Source organism: Oncorhynchus masou, chromosome 30 (genome assembly GCF_036934945.1).
Source record: "Oncorhynchus masou masou isolate Uvic2021 chromosome 30, UVic_Omas_1.1, whole genome shotgun sequence".
NCBI lineage: Eukaryota > Metazoa > Chordata > Actinopteri > Salmoniformes > Salmonidae > Oncorhynchus > Oncorhynchus masou.
In genome coordinates this window covers 55,771,982-55,790,696 of record NC_088241.1, presented here as the reverse complement: position 1 = coordinate 55,790,696, position 18,715 = coordinate 55,771,982, and the positions used below count along the sequence as shown (strand labels likewise).

General features: G+C 47.9%; 1 protein-coding gene across 1 annotated transcript; it reads right to left on the bottom strand.

The window, feature by feature from the left end:
* Window positions 1-336: 336 nt before the first annotated feature.
* On the bottom strand, window positions 337-18,629 carry LOC135522833 (YTH domain-containing family protein 3-like). The gene is made up of 5 exons (XM_064949458.1): window positions 18,283-18,629; window positions 17,532-17,556; window positions 17,037-17,116; window positions 14,337-16,037; window positions 337-2,280 (listed from the first exon to the last, which is right to left on the bottom strand). Exons 1-5 carry the CDS (start codon window positions 18,304-18,306, stop codon window positions 2,257-2,259), a joined length of 1,854 nt encoding a protein of 617 aa, XP_064805530.1. The 5' UTR covers window positions 18,307-18,629; the 3' UTR covers window positions 337-2,256.
* Window positions 18,630-18,715: the final 86 nt, after the last annotated feature.

Below are 18,715 nucleotides of genomic sequence, written 5' to 3'. Positions count from 1 at the left end.
AACTCTGTGGTGGTGCTCATAAGAGCCAGTTTCGTCAAAGCGCTTGATGGTTTTTCGAATAGATTGACTGATGTCTTAAAGTAATGAGGGACTGTCATTTCTCTTTGCTTATTTGAGCTGTTCCTGCCATAATATGGACTTGGTGTTTTACCAAATAGGGCTATCTTCTGTTTACCTTGTCACATCACAACTGATTGGCTCAAACTCATTAAAGGAAAGACATTCCACAAATTAACGAGGCACACCTGTTAATTGAAATGCATTCCAGGTGACAAAGGGTGGCTTCATTGAAGAATCTCAAATATATTTTGATTTGTTTAACACTTTTTTACTACATGATTCCATGTGTTGTTTCATAGTGTTAATGTCTTCACTATTATTCTACAATGTAGAAAATAGTACAAATAAAGAAAAACCCTTGAATGAGTAGGTGTGTCCAAACTTTTGACTGGTACTGTACATATTCAAACAATGATACAGTACATATATATTATTTTCATTGTTGGACATAAAAGACATAAATCACCAGGAAATCAGCTAAAAGTTATTTTAATTTAGGAAATATGTTCCCAAGTATTCCCACGCATAATAGAGACGTGAATGTATACAAATGTAAGCAAGGTTTAAAATGATTTTGTTTAAGTCAAATATTATATCTGTTTGGGCTTCTTGCCATCAATTTGCAGTCTACATATTATTTGTAATTATGTTCCAGACCACCAACCATCTGCTCAAAAAATAATTGTCCCACGGTTGAATCTAGCTGATGATCTCTGCCCTACAGTATCAATCTTGATGGAGGACTGGAGGAAGCCATGCTAGAGTGTTGGGGCACAGCCTGTGATGTGTCTTGGTGTCAGTAAAAAATCTGTAATATTAGGATCATCCAAGTGCAGAAACAGAAAATGGATGACAGGGTTATTGATCACACATCGATACAATCACATACACACAACAGACCACAAGAAGACACATCGCAGAAGCGTTTGTTATGCTAAACATGGGTAATGTTTATTTTTCGCTAGTGAATCACCTTGAGGAGAAACGCTCACTTCCTTGGTTCAGCTTTTGGGATACCCCACTGTAACCAAGCAGCAATCGGCAGTAGGCAAAAATCACTCCTAACCACTGATCCAGGACCAGATATCTTTTCATCTGCATCTGGTCCCAGATCTGTGGTTAACAGTAACTTTTACCTGGACCCAGGAACACTCATCCCAAAAGCATTACAGAGTTCTTCAGAGACAGAGAGCCAGAAGCCTGTTCAGTCAGGTGAAACGTTGCACAACACTGCTGATAGAAACGTCATGTTTAAAGCTAAAACAATTTCCTGTTCTCATCTACATGACAGAGAATCATATCTATTGGACACATTTTCTATCTGAATGTTGTGTAACATTGCAACCTCCTGAACAGGCCCCAGCTTTAGCCTGAAGATACTGACAGCTACCAAGGCAACCGTTACCGTGGAGCAGATTTCTCCTCAGACAAATGGACTTCAGAATGACATAATAATCACAAGAGAAAAACTAACATGTGCATTAACTGGCATTCACCCAGCCCAGCTCACCACATCATCCACCTCATCTTTTGGTACACAGAAAAAGATGCAGAAACAAAGGGGCGGGAATAAGGGGGGTCCATCTAATGATTGGCATGATTATGGCCGTTTCCTGTTGTTCCCCTCACCTGTCAATCAATCACAAGCTGAGTGGAGATTCAAGTAAAATATTTTGTTATACATGTTATATGTTTGAATCTCTTTTGAAGGCGCTAACGCTCATCGACGGGGAGGGGAGAACACATTTTCTTCCCCAATATTTTGGGGGCATTAAAAAAAAACGAAACAAAAAACTACAAGTCTGGTAAAATCCTCAGAAAAACTAACTACACTGGTTAGTCAGTTATTACAAACAGAAGTCCAGAAAGAGAGATATAAGTGAGATATAAGAGTTATTAGAGAGTAAAGGGTATTGGTAGAGGCTGCTTTAGGTGGACTGAAAGTGCTTAAAGAGAGACTTTAAAGTGAGTAATGTTCTTTATTTTTCTTCAGAGACAGGAACACTGGGGTAGATTGATGCACCAGAGAACTGACACAGGTGAGTCCATCGTCGTGTTCACATCGTGAGATATGGCCTCTTTGTTGTTGTCTTCAGCAGAAAAGATGGCAGGACCCTTTCTTCTGCGTAGTGAGGCTAATTATTTAAGGTCATACGTCGTTAGTGTTGTACCTCTAGCAAGGAGTTCTCTCTAAAGTTACTGTTGATTTCTATTCCGCTCCTGGGGAGAGGGAGAGAGGGGGGAAAATTACAGGATATTTAAGTGGGAGAAAAAACAAATGGAATGCTGTTACAAAACATACTCAGAGAAATGTATTTTTTTGACTCAATCTCTTGTTCTCCGTTCATGTGATGAAAGCTCTGTGATAGGATTTGGCCCTTGGATGTAAGCTAACGGAAGAAATGCGAGCTTCGCTTCAAAATTTGTCACACAGTGGTGTCTACTGAAGATTTCCACAGAGTTGAGTTTCTGCATGTGGAACTCAAAACCTACATTATTTCATCCTTATTATCACCAGCTGAAATACACCCCCCCCTCCATCTCTACCCCCTCCTCCCCTCAAACGACCATCTCTACCCCTCCTCCCCTCAAACGACCATCACTAACCCCTCCTCCCCTCAAACGACCATCTCTAACCCCTCCTCCCCTCAAACGACCATCACTAACCCCTCCTCCCCTCAAACGACCATCTCTAACCCCTCTTCCCCAAACGACCATCTCTACCCCCTCCTCCCCTCAAACGACCATCTCTAACCCCTCCTCCCCTCAAACGACCATCTCTAACCCCTCCTCCCCCAAACGACCATCTCTAACCCCTCAAACGACCATCCTACCCCTCCTCCCCCCAAACGACCATTTCTACCCCCTCAAACGACCATCTCTACCCCATCCTCAAACGACCATCTCTAACCCCATCCTCCCCTCAAACGACCATCTCTAACCCCTCCTCCCCTCAAACGACCATCTCTAACCCCTCAAACGACCATTTCTACCCCCTCAAAACAACCATCTCTAACCCCCCTCCCCTTCTCTAACCCCTCAAACGACCATTTCTACCCCCTCTCTCCCCCCCCCCTCAAATGACCATCTCTACCCCCTCTTCCCCCCAAACGACCATCTCTACCCCATCCTCATCGCCACCCCTTCCTCCCCTTACCAACTCAAACCCACATCTCCACCCCCTCCTCCCCTCACCAACTCAAACCCCCATCTATACCCCCTCCTCCCCTCAAACCCCCATCTCTACCCCCTCCTCCCCTCAAACCCCCATCTCGACCCCTCCTCCCCTCATCTACAGTGCATTCTGAATGTATTCAGACCCCTAGACTTTTTCAATATTTTGTTACGTTACAGCCGTATTCTAAAATGGATTAAATTGGTTTTCCTCCCCCTCATCAATCTACACACAATTCCCCATAATGACAAAGCAAAAACAGGTTTATAAATGTATCTTTAAAAAAAAATCAAATTTACACAAGTATTCAGACCCTTAACTCAGTACCTTGTTGAAGCACCTTTAGCAGCGATTACAGTATTTGAGTCTTCTTGGGTATGAAGCTACAAGCTTGGCACACCTGTATTTGGTGAGTTTCTCTCATTCTTCCTGCAGATCCTCTCAAGCTCTGTCAGGTTGGATGGAGAGCGTCGCTGCACCACTAATTTCAGGTCTCTCCAGAGATGTTCAATCGGGTTCATGTTGTCCCGAAGCCACTCCTGCATTGTCTTGGCTGTGTGCTTCGGGTCGTTGTCCTGTTAGAAGGTGAACCTTCTCCCCCAGTCTAAGGTCCTGAGCGCTCTGGAGCAGGTTTTCATCAAAGATCTCTCTGTACTGTGCTCTGTTCATCTTTCCCTCGGTCCTGACTAGTCTCCCAGTCCCTGACACTGAAAAACATCCACAGCATGATGCTGCCACCACCATGCTTCACTGTAGGGATGGTGCCAGGTTTCCTACAGAAGTGACGATTGGTATTCAGGCCAAAGAGTTCAATCTTGGTTTCATCAGACCAGAGAATCTTGTTTCTCATGATCCGAGAGTCCATTAGGTGCCTTCTGGCAAATTGCAAGCGTGCCGTCATGTGCCTTTTACTGAGGAGTGGTTCCCGTCTGGCCACTCTACCATAAATTGGTGGAGTGCTACAGAGATGGTTGTCCTTCTGAAAGGTTCTCCCATCTCCACAGAGGTCCTCGGGAGCTCTGTCAGAGTGACCATCGTGTTTTCGATCACCTCCCTGACCAAGCCCCCCCCCCGATTGCTCAGTTTGGCCAGACAGCCAGCTCTAGAATCTTCATGGTTCCAAACCTCTTCCATTTAAGAATGATGGAGGCCACAGTGTTCTTGGGGACTTTCAATACTGCATAAATGTTTTGGTATCCTTTTCCAGATCTGTGCCTCGACACAATCCTGTCTCTACAGACAATTCCTTCCGTTTTTTCTCTGACATTCACTGCCAACTGTGGAACCTCATATAGACAGGTTTACCACAGGTGGACTTCTATCAAGTTGTAGAAACATCTCAAGGATGATCAATGGAAACAGGATGCACCTGAAATCAATTTCGAGTCTCATAGCAAAGCGCCTGAATATGACTGTTTTTTTATTTATTTTATTTTTTTGCAAAAATTCCAAAAAACAGTTTTCCCTTTGTTATTATGGGGTATTGTGTGTAGATTGAGGAACAAACATTAATTTAATCCATTTTAGAATAAGGCTGTAACGTAGCAAAAAAGTGAATGTGTCTGAATACTTTCCTGATGCACTGTATGCCCCCTCATCCCCTCCAGTCCCCAATGAATCCAATGCCCATCCTGACTATTTACATTGACCCCCGCTCTTTCTTTTAATACTGCTGCTACTCGCTGTTTATTATCTATGCATAGTCACTTTACAAAAACCTCAACAAACCTGTAAATTCCCTCGGTACTGGTAGCCTTGTTATTGTTATGTAAGTTTTGTGTTACTTTTTGATTTTATAAATTTTTTAAAACTTTAGTTTAATTAGTAAATATTTTTATGACTATTTCTTGAACTGCTTTGTTGGTTAAGGGTTTGTAAGTAAGCATTTCACGGTAATACACCTGTGGTATTTGGCGCATGTGACAATTTTTCTCCATCTCGGCCCCCTCCTCCCCCACTTCCAATCTCCATCTCGGCCCCCTCCTCCTCCTCTCCTCCAATCTCCCTCTCTGCCCCCTCTTCCAATCTTCATCTCTGCCCTTCCTTCCCCTCCAATTCCCATCTCTGCCCCTCCTCCACTTACAATCCCCATCTCTGCCCCCCTCCCTCCTCCCCCCTCCAGATCCCATCTCTGCCCCCTCCTCCCCAACTTCCAATCCCCATCTCTGCCCTTCCAATCCCCATCTCTGCCCCTCCAATCCCCATCTCTGCCCCTCCAATCCCCATCTCTGCCCCTCCAATCCCCATCTCTGCCCCTCCAATCCCCATCTCTGCCCCCCTCCCCATCCTCCCTCCAATCCCATCTCTGCCCCCAATCCCCCCCCCTTCCAATCCCCATCTCTGCCCTTCCAATCCCCATCTCTGCCCCTCCAATCCCCATCTCTGCCCCTCCAATCCCCATCTCTGCCCCTCCAATCCCCATCTCTGCCCCTCCAATCCCCATCTCTGCCCCCTCCCTCCCTCCTCCCCAACCTCCAATCCCCATCTCTGCCTCCCCTCCCTCCTCCCCAACCTCCAATCCCCATCTCTGCCCCCCCTCCCTCCTCCCCAACCTCCAATCCCCATCTCTGCCTCCCCCCTCCCTCCTCCCCAACCTCCAATCCCCATCTCTGCCCCCCCTCCCTCCTCCCCAACCTCCAATCCCCATCTCTGCCCCCCCCATCCCTCCTCCCCAACCCCATTCCAATCCCCATCTCTGCCCCCCCTCCCTCCCCTCCTCCCCAACCTCCAATCCCCATCTCTGCCCCCCCCCCATCCTCCCCTCCCCAACTTCCAATCCCCATCTCTGCCCCCCTCCTCCCCCATCTCTGCCCCCTTCCAATCCCCATCTCTGCCCCCTCCAATCCCCCACTTCCAATCCCCATCTCTGCCCCCAATCCCCATCCTCCCCAACCTCCCAACTCCAATCCCCATCTCTGCCCCCCTCCCTCCTCCCCAACCTCCAATCCCCATCTCTGCCCCCTCCTCCCCCACTTCCAATCCCCATCTCTGCCCCCTCCCTCCTCCCCCCCTCCTCCAACTTCCCATCTCTGCCCCCCCCATCCTCCTCCCCAACCTCCAATCCCCATCTCTGCCTCCCCTCCCTCATCCCCAACCTCCAATCCCCATCTCTGCCCCCCTCCCTCCTCCCCAACCTCCAATCCCCATCTCTGCCTCCCCTCCCTCCTCCCCAACCTCCAATCCCCATCTCTGCCCCCCCTCCTCCTCCCCAACTTCCAATCCCCATATCTGCCCCCTCCTCCCCCACTTCCAATCCCCATATCTGCCCCCTCCTCCCCCACTTCCAATCCCCATCTCTGCCCTCCAATCCCCATCCTCCCCCCAACCCCATCTCCAATCCCCATCTCTGCCCCCAATCCTCCCCCACTTCCAATCCCCATCTCTGCCCCTCCCCAACCTCCCCCTCTTCCAATCCCCCCATCTCTGCCCCATCTCTCCCCCTCCCCTCCCCAACTTCCAATCCCCATCTCTGCCCCCTCCTCCCCCCATCTCTCTCTGCCCCTCCAATCCCCATATCTGCCCCCTCCTCCCCCCACTTCCAATCCCCATCTCTGCCCCCTCCCTAACCTCCAATCCCCATCTCTGCCCCCCCCCAACCTCCCCCCATCTCTGCCCCCCTCCCTCCTCCAATCCCCATCTCTGCCCCCTCCCTCCTCCCCAACCTCCAATCCCCATCTCTGCCCCCCCCTCCCCCCAACCTCCTCCCCATCTCTGCCCCCCCTCCCTCCTCCCCAACCTCCAATCCCCATCTCTGCCCTCCTCCCCCTCCCCAACCTCCAATCCCCATCTCTGCCCCCCTCCCCCTCCCCAACCTCCAATCCCCATCTCTGCCCCCCTCCCTCCTCCCCAACCTCCATCTCTGCCCCCTCCCCTCCCCAACTCCAATCCCCATCTCTGCCCCCTCCCCCCCACTCCAATCCCCATCTCTGCCCCCCCCTCCTCCCCAACCTCCAATCCCCATCTCTGCTCCAATCCCCCCATCTCTGCCCCCCTCCCCCCAACCTCCAATCCCCATCTCTGCCCCCTCCCTCCTCCCCAACCTCCAATCCCCATCTCTGCCCCCCCCTCCCTAACCCCAATCCCCATCCCCATCTGCCCCCCTCCCTCCTCCCCAACCTCCAATCCCCATCTCTGCCCCCTCCCCCCTCCTCCCCAACCTCCAATCCCCATCTCTGCCCCCTCCCTCCTCCCCAACCTCCAATCCCCATCTCTGCCCCCTCCCTCCCCCCATCTCTGCCCCCCTCCTCCAAACCCAATCCCCATCTCTGCCCCCCTCCCTCCTCCCCAACCTCCAATCCCCATCTCTGCCCCCTCCCTCCCTCCTCCCCCCAACCTCCAATCTCCATCTCTGCCCTTCCTTCCCCTCCAAATCCCATCTCTGCCCCCCTCCTCCCCCCCACTTCAATCCCCATCTCTGCCCCTCCTCCCCAACCTCCCCCCATTTCTGCCCCCTCCTCCCCCCAACCTCCAATCCCCATCTCTGCACCCTCCTCCCCCCTCTTCCAGTCTCCCCTCCATCCCATCTGCCCCCCCTCCCCAATTCCCATCTCCATCTCTGCCCCCTCCTCCCCATCTCTCCTCCCCCAATCCCCATCCTTGCCCCCCTTCCAATCTCCAACTCCACCCCCTCCAATCCCCATCCCCTTCCAATCTCCAACTCCAACCCCTCCAATCCCCATCTCTACCTCCTCCAATCCCCATCTCTACCCCTCCCCTCCAATCCCCATCTCTACCACCTCCAATCTCCATCTGTACCACCCTCCATCTGTACCCCTCCCCTCCAATCCCCATCTCTACAACCTCCAATCTCCATCTGTACCACCCTCCATCTGTACCCCCCCCCCCCTCCATCCCCCCTCTCTCCATCCACCAGAAGGTCTGTCTGGTTGTAGTCATTTTTATGAGCAGGCAGGAAGGCTAATAAATCATGGCACAGTTAATCACTATGATGAAGAGGGGAAGATGGAGGAAAGAGAGAGAGAGAGGGAGTAGGAGAGAGAGAGGGAGTAGGAGAGAGAGAGAAAGAGGGCGTAGGAGAGGGAGAAAGAGGGAGAAAGAGAAAGAGGAAGAAAGAGGGAGAAAGAGAGGTAGAGAGAGAGAGTAGGAGAGCGAGAGGGATAGAGAGATAAGAGAGCGAAAGAGAGGGGGATATATATACACACAGTTGAAGTCAGGAGTTTACATACACCTTAGCCAAATACATTTAAACTCCGTTTATCACATTTCCTGACATATAATCCAAGGAAAAATTCCCTGTCTTAGGTCAGTTAGGCTCCCCACTTTATTTTAAGAATGTGAAATGTCAGAATAATAGTAGAGAGAATTCATCACATTCCCAGCAGGTCAGAAGTTTACATACATTCAATTAGTATTTGGTAGCATTGCCTTTAAAGTGGGTCAAAGGGTTCAGGTAGCCTTCCACAAGCTTCCCACAATAAGTTCCTCCTGACAGAGCTGGTGTAAATGAGACAGGTTTGTGGGCCTCATTGCTCACACACGCTTTTTCAGTTCTGCCCACATATTTTCAATGGGATTGAGGTCAGGGCTTTGTGATGACCACTCCAATACCTTGACTTTGTTGACCGTAGGCCATTTTTCCACAACTTTGGAAATATGCTTGGGGCCATTGTCCATTTGGAAGACCCATTTGTGACCAAGCTCTGACTGATGTCTTGAGATCTTGCTTCAATATATCCACATAATTTTTCCTCCTCATGATGCCATCTCTTTTGTGAAGTGCACCAGTCCCTCCTGCAGCAAAGCACCCCCACAATACGATGCTGCCACCCCCGTGCTTCACGGTTGGGATGGTGTTCTTCAGCTTGCAAGCCTCCCCCTTTTCCTCCAAACATAACAATGGTCATTATGGCCAAACAGTTCTATTTTGGTTTCATCAGGCCAGAGGACATTTCTCCAAAAAGTACAATCTTTGTCCCCATGTGCAGTTGCAAACCGTAGTCTGGCTTTTTTATGGCGGTTTTGGAGCAGTGGCTTCTTCCTGGCTGAGCGGCCTTTAAGGTTATGTCGATATAGGACTCATTTTACTGTGGATATAGATACTTTTGTACCTGTTTCCTCCAGCATCTTCACAAGGTCCTTTGCTGTTATTCTGGGATTGATTTGCACTTTTCACACCAAAGTACGTTCATCTCTAGGAGACAGAACGCGTCTCCTTCCTGAGTGGTATGACGGCTGCGTAATCCCATGGTGTTTATACTTGCGTACTATTGTTTGTACAGATGAACGTGGTACCTTTAGGCATTTGGAAATTGCTCCCAAGCATGAACCAGACTTGTGGAGGTCTACAATGTTTTTCTGAGGTCTTGGTTGATTTTCCCATAATGTCAAGCAAAGAGGCACTGAGTTTGAAGGTTGGCTTTGAAATACATCTACGGGTAAACCTCCAATTGACTCAAATTATGTCAATTAGCATATCAGAAGCTTCTAAAGCCATGACATCATTTTCTGGAATTTTCCAAGCTGTTTAAAGGCACAGTCAACTTAATGTATGTAAACTTCTGACCTACTGGAATTGTGATACAGTGAATTATAAGTGAAATAATCTGTCTGTAAACAATTGTTGGAAATATTACTTGTGTCATGCACAAAGTAGATGTCCTAACCAACTTGCCAAAACTATAGTTTGTTTAACAAGAAATTTGTGGAGTGGTTGAAAAACGAGTTTTAATGACTCCAACCTAAGTGTATGTAAACTTCCCACTTCAACTGTATATATATAAAAAAAGAGAGCGAGATCAGAAGGAGGACTGGATGGTCGTGCTCTATTAACTCCTTAAAACCATGAGAAAAGCAGGTCTGTCAGTTTACTCCCCAACTGTTCATTTATTGACATACACAAATACAGGCCTGGCTGCACAGTGCATTCTAATACTCACACACACACACACACACACACAACACACACACACACACATCACTTCCAAAATTCACTGTCAAGCAAAGTTTGTACACAAAGTTGTGCTTATCCAAGCTATAAAAACACAGTAAAACTCAAAACAATGTACGGACTTGACAAACTTCAGGGCTTTATATAGACTTAATTCTCCCATTTCCCAGGGAAAACAGTGGTCCCTTTGAGGGAAGGAAGGTGTCAGTGTCAGTGGACACAGCAAGGGAACGCCCCAGTGAGACCTGGGCCTCCAGAGTAACTCTATCCCCAGTAGGGATACTCTGTCTGGTGCTGAAGCCTGACCTGGGTGGGGAAACAAAGGCCTCCTCAGTGTGCGTGTCCACAGAGACCATCCTTTATTCACTCACCTGAGGCTACCACATCCACCCACTCACTCACATCCACTCACTCACTGAAGGGTTTATTATGACGTGTATTATTTGTTATTACTTTTCTATTATTTCTCTATTTTCTTTCTCTCTGCATTGCTGGGAAGGGCCCGTAGGTAAGCATCATTGTTAGTCTACACCTGTTGTTTACGACGCATGTGACAAATCAAAATGGATTTGACTGCCATATTGCCACACACATGACCCTGACAAACACACCTCTGCAAATATTCCAATCCACTTATCTATATTGAACAAAAATATTAGCGCAACATGTAAAGTGTTGATCCCATGCTTCATGAGCTGAAATTAAAAGATCCCAGTAATGTTCCATCTGCACAAAATGCTTATTTCTCTCAAATGTGTTTACATCCCTGTTAGAAAGCATTTCTCCTTTGCCAAGATAATCCATCCACCTGACAGGTGTGGCATATCAAGAAGTTGATTCAACAGCATGATCATGACCAGGGTTGCACCTTGTGCTGGGGACAATAAAAGGCCACTCTAAAATGAGCAGTTTTTTCACAATGCCAGTTTTGAGGGAGCATGCAATTGGCATGCTGACTGCAGGAATGTCCACCAGTGTTGTTGCCAAAGAATCTAATGTTAATTTCTCTACCATAAGCCGCCACGAACGTCATTTTAGAGAATTTGGCAATACATCCAACAGGCCTCACAACAGCAGACCACGTGTAACCACGCCAGCCCAGGACCTCCACTTCCAGCTTCTTCACCTTGACAGTCTAAGACCAGCCACCCAGAGGAGTATATATGTCTGTAGTAAAGCCCTTTTGTGGGGAAAAACTCATTCTGATAGAATGAGGCTGATGGCTAGACCTGGCTCCCAAGTGTGTGGGCCTATGCCTTCCCAGGCCCACCCATGGCTAAGTCCCCTTCCCATGTGAAATCCATAGATTAGGGCCAAATTTTGTTCAGTATCGGTCTATATCCTCAATCCTGTATACAACCTCAGTCTCCACAGTTAGCTTCTGCTTAGCATCAACCCTCTGTCTGGGACAACATACTGCAGACCACTCCACCTGACAGCCCTCAGAGTGAGAGAAGAGAGGCCTAACAATGGAGGTCAATTAACCTTGTCAGGCTGGGGAGGGTGAGGGAGGGAGGCGGATGGGTTCTGTCAGGTCCTGGGCTGTCATGTAGAGGGGTCAGGGCTACAAAAGCAGCGCCAGCCGCTTGCCCCACGCTAGGCTACACAACGCTACCTTGGCTTCAGTCAAAACACATTTCCTACTGACAGGTTGTTTTCAGTGCTCCTGAAAACATGGACTTGAAATATTTATGAGTGTTACCCGGTAAATATTAACAAGGTCAGGAACCAAGAGTCAGTACACCAGCATCAATATAGAGGGAGGGAGCCAGAGAGGGAGAAGGACAGAAGGAAGGAGAGATATATAGATGGGGGAGATAAAGGGAAAAGGAGAGCAAGGGGGAGGGAAATGGAGAGACGGACAGAGAGCAGGAAGAAGAAAAAGAATAGGTTGTGTGTGTGTGTGTGTGTGGGGTTCTTAACGGTCCAATCCTGCCATTTTTATCTCAATATCAAATAATTTCTGGGTAACAGTGAAGTACCTTAATGTGATTGTTTTCAAAAAGAAACAATAATATCTTCTTTGCAAGGAGCAATTTCTAAAGCAAGAATTGTGCGAGGACTATCTGGGAGTGGTCTGAGTGGGGAGGGGAAAACAGAAAACTGGCTGTTATTGGCCGAGAGGTTTGGAACTCCTCATTGGTCTATTAACTCATTTACCACCTGGTGATGTCATCAGGCAGGCCAAAACTCCACCCCACCAAAACAGGCTGACATTTCAGGTGGTCTTTTCAAACAGCTCTTACACTAAAAGGGCATTATCATAATTTTCACAATTTCACAGTATTATTCCAACCTCAGTGTAGAAGTATACATAAAACACAGGGAAATCACATTTTGACTGCACTGGGCCTTTAATATAATGAGATTAGCATATGTATTTTTAATTAAGAATGTGTTTCCTAGATTTCCTAGCTGGTCCATCCTATAACAATGATAATAATTAGCTGGGTGCTTATATTTGTCTTATTTCACACATGTACAAGTGTGTATTATACTCATGTGTGAATTGGAATTGTCTCAGTTCTCTGCCTTCAATAGGTTGTATGTATATTATTGCTCAAAGTGTGTCTGCTTGCGCAAGTAAGAACCAGTGAATAATGTAATTGTTTCCCAAAAACATTGTTTATATTTCGGGGTTATTCCACAATGTTAAAACGGAACCCATAGAGACCCAGTGATATACATTTAGGCATATAGAGTGGGGCTGTACAGCTAATGAAGCAAGAGGAGCCCGTCTCTGCCAGAGGCCTGGTGTTCAAAGGTAGATCAGAGCCACTTCTACCTTTGTCTGAGAGGAGGTATGTGAGGAATGCGGCCAATTTCAGGAAACCCCTGCGTGTCCCACTCTCCAGTTCCGTGGGCGAATCATCACTCTCATAGAAGCATACAGTCACACAAAATGGCTGCCAGATCAGATAGTGTTTCCTGGTTGGACCAATGCCGAGATGGTCAGGCCTGAGGGATGAGCTGCTAATTCAACACATCAACCTACCTCACCGACTTAGAGTAATGGCACTGATAGAACCCACCACCTTGGACTAATGACACAGGTAGAACCCACCACCTTGGACTAATGTAATGGCACTGGTAGAACCCACCACCTTGGACTAATGTAATGGCACTGGTAGAACCCACCACCTTGGACTAATGGCACAGGTAGAACCCACCACCTTGGACTAATGTAATGACACAGGTAGAACCCACCACCTTGGACTAATGTAATGACACTGGTAGAACCCACCACCTTGGACTAATGTAATGACACTGGTAGAACCCACCACCTTGGACTAATGGCACTGGTAGAACCCACCACCTTGGACTAATGACACTGGTAGAACCCACCACCTTGGACTAATGACACTGGTAGAACCCACCACCTTGGACTAATGACACTGGTAGAACCCACCACCTTGGACTAATGACAAAGGTAGAACCCACTACTTTGGACTAATGACACTGGTAGAACCCACCACCTTGGACTAATGACACTGGTAGAACCCACCACCTTGGACTAATGACACTGGTAGAACCCACCACCTTGGACTAATGTAATGACACAGGTAGAACCCACCACCTTGGACTAATGACACTGGTAGAACCCACCACCTTGGACTAATGACACAGGTAGAACCTACCACCTTGGACTAATGTAATGACACAGGTAGAACCCACCACCTTGGACTAATGTAATGACACTGGTAGAACCCACCACCTTGGACTAATGACACTTGTAGAACCCACCACCTTGGACTAATGACACTGGTAGAACCCACCACCTTGGACTAATGACACTGGTAGAACCCACCACCTTGGACTAATGACACTGGTAGAACCCACCACCTTGGACTAATGACACTGGTAGAACCCACCACCTTGGACTAATGACACTGGTAGAAATGGATTGTTCGAGTAAACAAGAAGCCTACGAACTAAGAGAGCCCAGATGATGACCGCTGTTGACCATTGACCAGTATTACACTGTATGACTGAGTGACTAATGACCATCTCACACACTCTGCTGCCAGCTGATACAATAGGGCTGTGTGTGTGTGTGTGTGTGGTTTTACTATCCTTGTGGGGACCAGAAGTCCTCACAAGGATCGTAAAACAAGGAAAATTCAGACAAGTGCGGCCACTTCGCCGGTCCCCACAAGGAAAAGGCTGTGTGTGTCAGCAGCACGGTTCTCTCACCCTCCGCAGGGCCTCTTCCTCCTCCTGGCGCTTCTCGTAATGTGCAAAGTCATCAAAGATTGAGGTGGTATGCTTGAAAGTGGCAATAATTTTAAGCACTTGCTTGGCCTTTTCCAGAGGCACCTCTTGAGTGTCCCTGGAGTTGGTGACGGGCTTGTTGTCATTGTTCTCCAGTCTGATGTGCCTCAGCTGGCTGTTGGGCACGTCCTTCACAAATGCCCACTTCACCTCAAACTTGCCCTTCCACTTGTCCTGAGACCAGACGCCTGCGTAGGCGTTGTAATCCACGGGCGAGCGCATCTCTGCCACGCCGCAGAAATGACCGCTGCCGTTGACACTGAACAACAGGTAGAGGGGCCCCTTGGCCCCCAGCGAGCGGTAGGCCCCGTCCAGGCGCTTGTTGCCGTGCTCGGTGCTGCACCAGATGGAGTACTTGATGGAGCGGTGGATGTCGTCCTCAGAGTAGCTCTTGATGATGAACACGCGGCCGTTCTTCAGGTTCCAGTCAAAGTCTTTGGGGTTGTAGTTGTTGAGGGCCCGCAGTTTCTCTAACACCGGGTGCACCTCCCCGGAGCTGGGAGAGGCACTGAGGGGGACCCCACCAACTCCCATCCCAAAGCCTTCCGCCCCTCCTTGGTTGAAGGTGCCCCTGTTCCGAGGTGCCACCCAGCGGTTCTGGGGTGGGGGTTGGGGATGTTGGTGTTGATGCATAGGTTGAGGGGGGCCAGGCTGGGAGGAGAAGTTCTGGTGGGTGTGTTGGTGGTGGTGAGGTGGGCCTGGAGGCATCTGCTGGGGGTGTTGGGGAGACTGGAGGGACTGCAGCTGAAAGGGTTGGTGGTGCTGCTGGTGCTGATGTTGGTGCTGGTGTTGGTGCTGGTGGGGCAGAGGGCTCTGCAGCAGGGGCTGGGGCTGGCCCATCAGGGTCTGCTGCACCATGGTCTGAGGTTGCATCATGGCCTGAGCTAAGGGGGGCTTGTTGACGGAGCCCTTATCGTCCCAGGTGCCAATGTTCATGTTGTGCTTGATGGGCGGCGGGGGAATGGCAGGGGCTCCCATCCCCATGTTGGCTTTGGGCTTGACCTTGGGTTGGGGCTTGGCCGGCTTCCTGGCAATGGCTGCCCAGGACGTGGGTTTGGGGGCAGAGGAACTAACCAATGGAGGCATGTTATTGGCCGCCATGCTACTCATGCCCAACGTGCCCCCAAGGGGCGAGCCGACAGTCTTGGTGACGGCGGCGCCCATGTCCAGTTTTAACCCTGTCATGCCCTGCTCGATGCTGCTCAGCACCGGGACCTTACTGAGCTGGGCGTCACTGCTGAAGCCTGCCTGTCCATCAGCTATAGCCCTCCCCAGGGAACTAGGGGTGTAACCATAACTATTACTATAGGCATTGCTCTGTGTGGACTGGCCCTGAGAGACACTGGTGCCCCAGGTGGAATAGTCTGCGTTTCCAGGGAAGAAGTTGAAGCCGTGCTGGCTGAGGAAGGGAGGGGTGTTGCCCAGGGCGCCCGGCTGGCTGAACACCCCGTCGGGGATGAAGTGGTGCTCGCCATTGCTCATCTGTCCATAGGTGGTCAGGTAGGGCATGGGGGGGTCCCCCGCAGTGGACCAGGGGGCCTCCCCCAGGGAGTAAGGGAAGCCGATGGAAGGAGCATAGTAGCTGGGTATGTAGGGGTCGGACATTGGTGGGTAGCTGTTATTCTGTAGATGGGGAGAACAGTGGTCAGTTAATGGATGACCTTAGTGATAGAAGCTAAGACTAACCTAATCTTGCCCATCTCTGCTCAAAAGCATAACTAAGAAATAAAGTAGCGTTTCTTCAAAGGAGCAAGAGTGGCTTCCAGAGGAAAAAATGGATGCTAGCTCTATAAAATGTCTGTTTCCCTTAACAAGAAGTGAAGACAGCAACAGTGTTCAAATAATCTGTCAGTTGTTGTTGTAATAATTGTCTCAGTTTGTATAGATTCATTTCATAAGTAAATTGGCATGGCCAATGGTGGGTTTGTTCTTGGCTACATTTTACTAGAATTCTTCATTTCACTAGTCTTTTTAATCAACAATAATTTCCCTCAAAGCTAATTTTTTAAATGGAAAATTAAATCAAATAAAAAGAGCTGTGACTTAGTTATCTATCAATGGCTTCTTAATTACATAGACTTACTATACAGTGTTTTCATTCAGAGGTAATACTCTATACACCAGCCATCCTCAATAGGCAGATTGCAGTCCGTATCCAGACACAGAACAGGGTCAACACAAAATAATAATGAAAAAAATAACATTAAAATAATTTCAGGGTAACAAGTAAGTACCTTCCTATAATATATTTCTATTCAAATTGGCAAAAATTGATAATTTAGCAATAAACAATTTCTCAAGCAAGAATTTTTGCTATGGCTGTCTGGGAGGGGAAAACTAGCTGTTATTGGCAGAGGTTTGAAGCTCTCTTTGTTCACATGGGTCGCGAGATGGGGGTTGGTTACTATGCTGATAAATGACACCTTTGCCACCTAGGAAATCTGTGTGACCGGACCTTTTCAAGTAGTATTTGAGTACCCCTGCACCCTCATATGAAACCTGACCCTGTATCAATATCAGACACAATTATGAGGGTCCATACAGATCATAAGGCTAACCCTCTTTACGCTATGAAATGTTAAGCTGCATGGCTGATAGGCTAGAATTGGAATTCACACACACCTGATTTGTCTGGCTGCTTAGGTAAGGTTCAAAGTCTTCATCGTTTACTCCATCCTTCTGATGCATTGATCCGTTTTGTACTGGAGGGGGAAAATGTTTTTCTTAGGTTATTCTTTAGATGTGATAGAACCATAAAGGTCCCTCAGCTAAATTCAACTATTGTGTTTGAACAGATCTACAAACCAATAATGAACAATTGATAGACTACTTATAAACCCCCTTACATTCCCATTAAATAGTTGGGGTATGACAACATAGATGATAACATCACCCAAGAATATGACAAGAACAGTAATGTATGGTTATAGGGCTAAGTGAGTTAGTTTACCTACTTTTGGCTGATGACACCAGGTCACCAGGTCAAAACAAAGGTGGTTGAAGGGTAATCAGAGCAGTTATTTAATTACACTCTTTAGTTAGTACAGCAGTTAGTTTGACTGTCATCAAACTCCACAACAACCATGCCATCGTAGAAGAATAAGGTGACAAACATACCTTTATTTCCTTGTCCTTTGGGTCTCTGACATCAGAATGGATGAGTGCAAACGTGATAGGGAAGAGAGATTTATCAGATTGTGCATGGGCCTATGAGGGAACTGTTTGATAGGAAGAAGAGTGATAGTAGCAAACATGCGAGGTGAGCTAGGCCTAAGCTACTGAAATACATGCAATGATTCCATTACAGTGACTGTATATCACGACATATTCAAGCGCATTCAGTTCTAGCCTATCGATCCAAGGCTTCCTTTGCATTATTTTCAAACGCACCTAACATCCAGTAAACGTGCCGCATAGACAAGTACAAAATACAGCAACCGGCTCAAGCTGGAGTTTGTTGCAGCCGGTACGCTACTTCAAGGTTCGGCCTACATAGCAGCTAGCTATCATATATCAAATACTTTTGTCTGTGTTATTTTGCATAACCACCGCTCTGAATGATAGCAGTTTGTTGTAGCCGGTACGCTACTTCAAGGTTCGGCCTACATAGCAGCTTGCTATCATATATCAAATACTTTTGTCTGTGTTATTTTGCATAACCACCGCTCTGAATGATAGCAGTTTGTTGCAGCCGGTACGCTACTTCAAGGTTCGGCCTACATAGCAGCTAGCTATCATATATCAAATACTTTTGTCTGTGTTATTTAGCATGACCACGGCTCTGAATGATAGCAGCTGGCCAAAGTGTTGACAAAGTTCATATTGCAACGACACACGTCACGACAGTGGGTTGTCCAAAAATACGCACCTGATCGACGGTGGTTCCAGACATCCTCCAGGAGTCGAAACTGAATGCGGTTTGTGACTGTCCACGGTTTCTCCTGCTTCTGCACTCCGATATTTTTTTCTCGGCTCGTCTCGGGTTATCCAATCTCTCTGTGTATGTAGAGGCGGTGTTTTTCTCCAGTCGTCAGATCGCTACAATATTTTCTCGAGCGCCGAGGATTGCGTCTTTGTATCTGTCAATGATGTAAGCCTATATGTTTCCAATCTAATTGACGTTCGGCTAAAATATATCACTCACTCTGAAACTGCCTAATGCCCGATTGGAATACACTATTCCACAACGGCGGATGTGCTATTACTCTCGCTTCCGTTCTATTGCTCCATGACCTTCCGCCTGTGACGTTCTTAGTCATGTTACAGACTTACAGTCATATTTCACATGACATGTCTCAGAA

Coding starts and splice junctions, on each gene's coding strand:
- LOC135522833 (XM_064949458.1), bottom strand. CDS start 18,306: ATGTCTGGAACCACCGTCGATCAG. Junction 17,117..17,531: donor CAAAGGACAAGGAAATAAAG/GTATGTTTGTCA, acceptor TTCCCCCTCCAG/TACAAAACGGATCAATGCAT. Junction 16,038..17,036: donor TAAGCAGCCAGACAAATCAG/GTGTGTGTGAAT, acceptor CCCCATCTACAG/AATAACAGCTACCCACCAAT.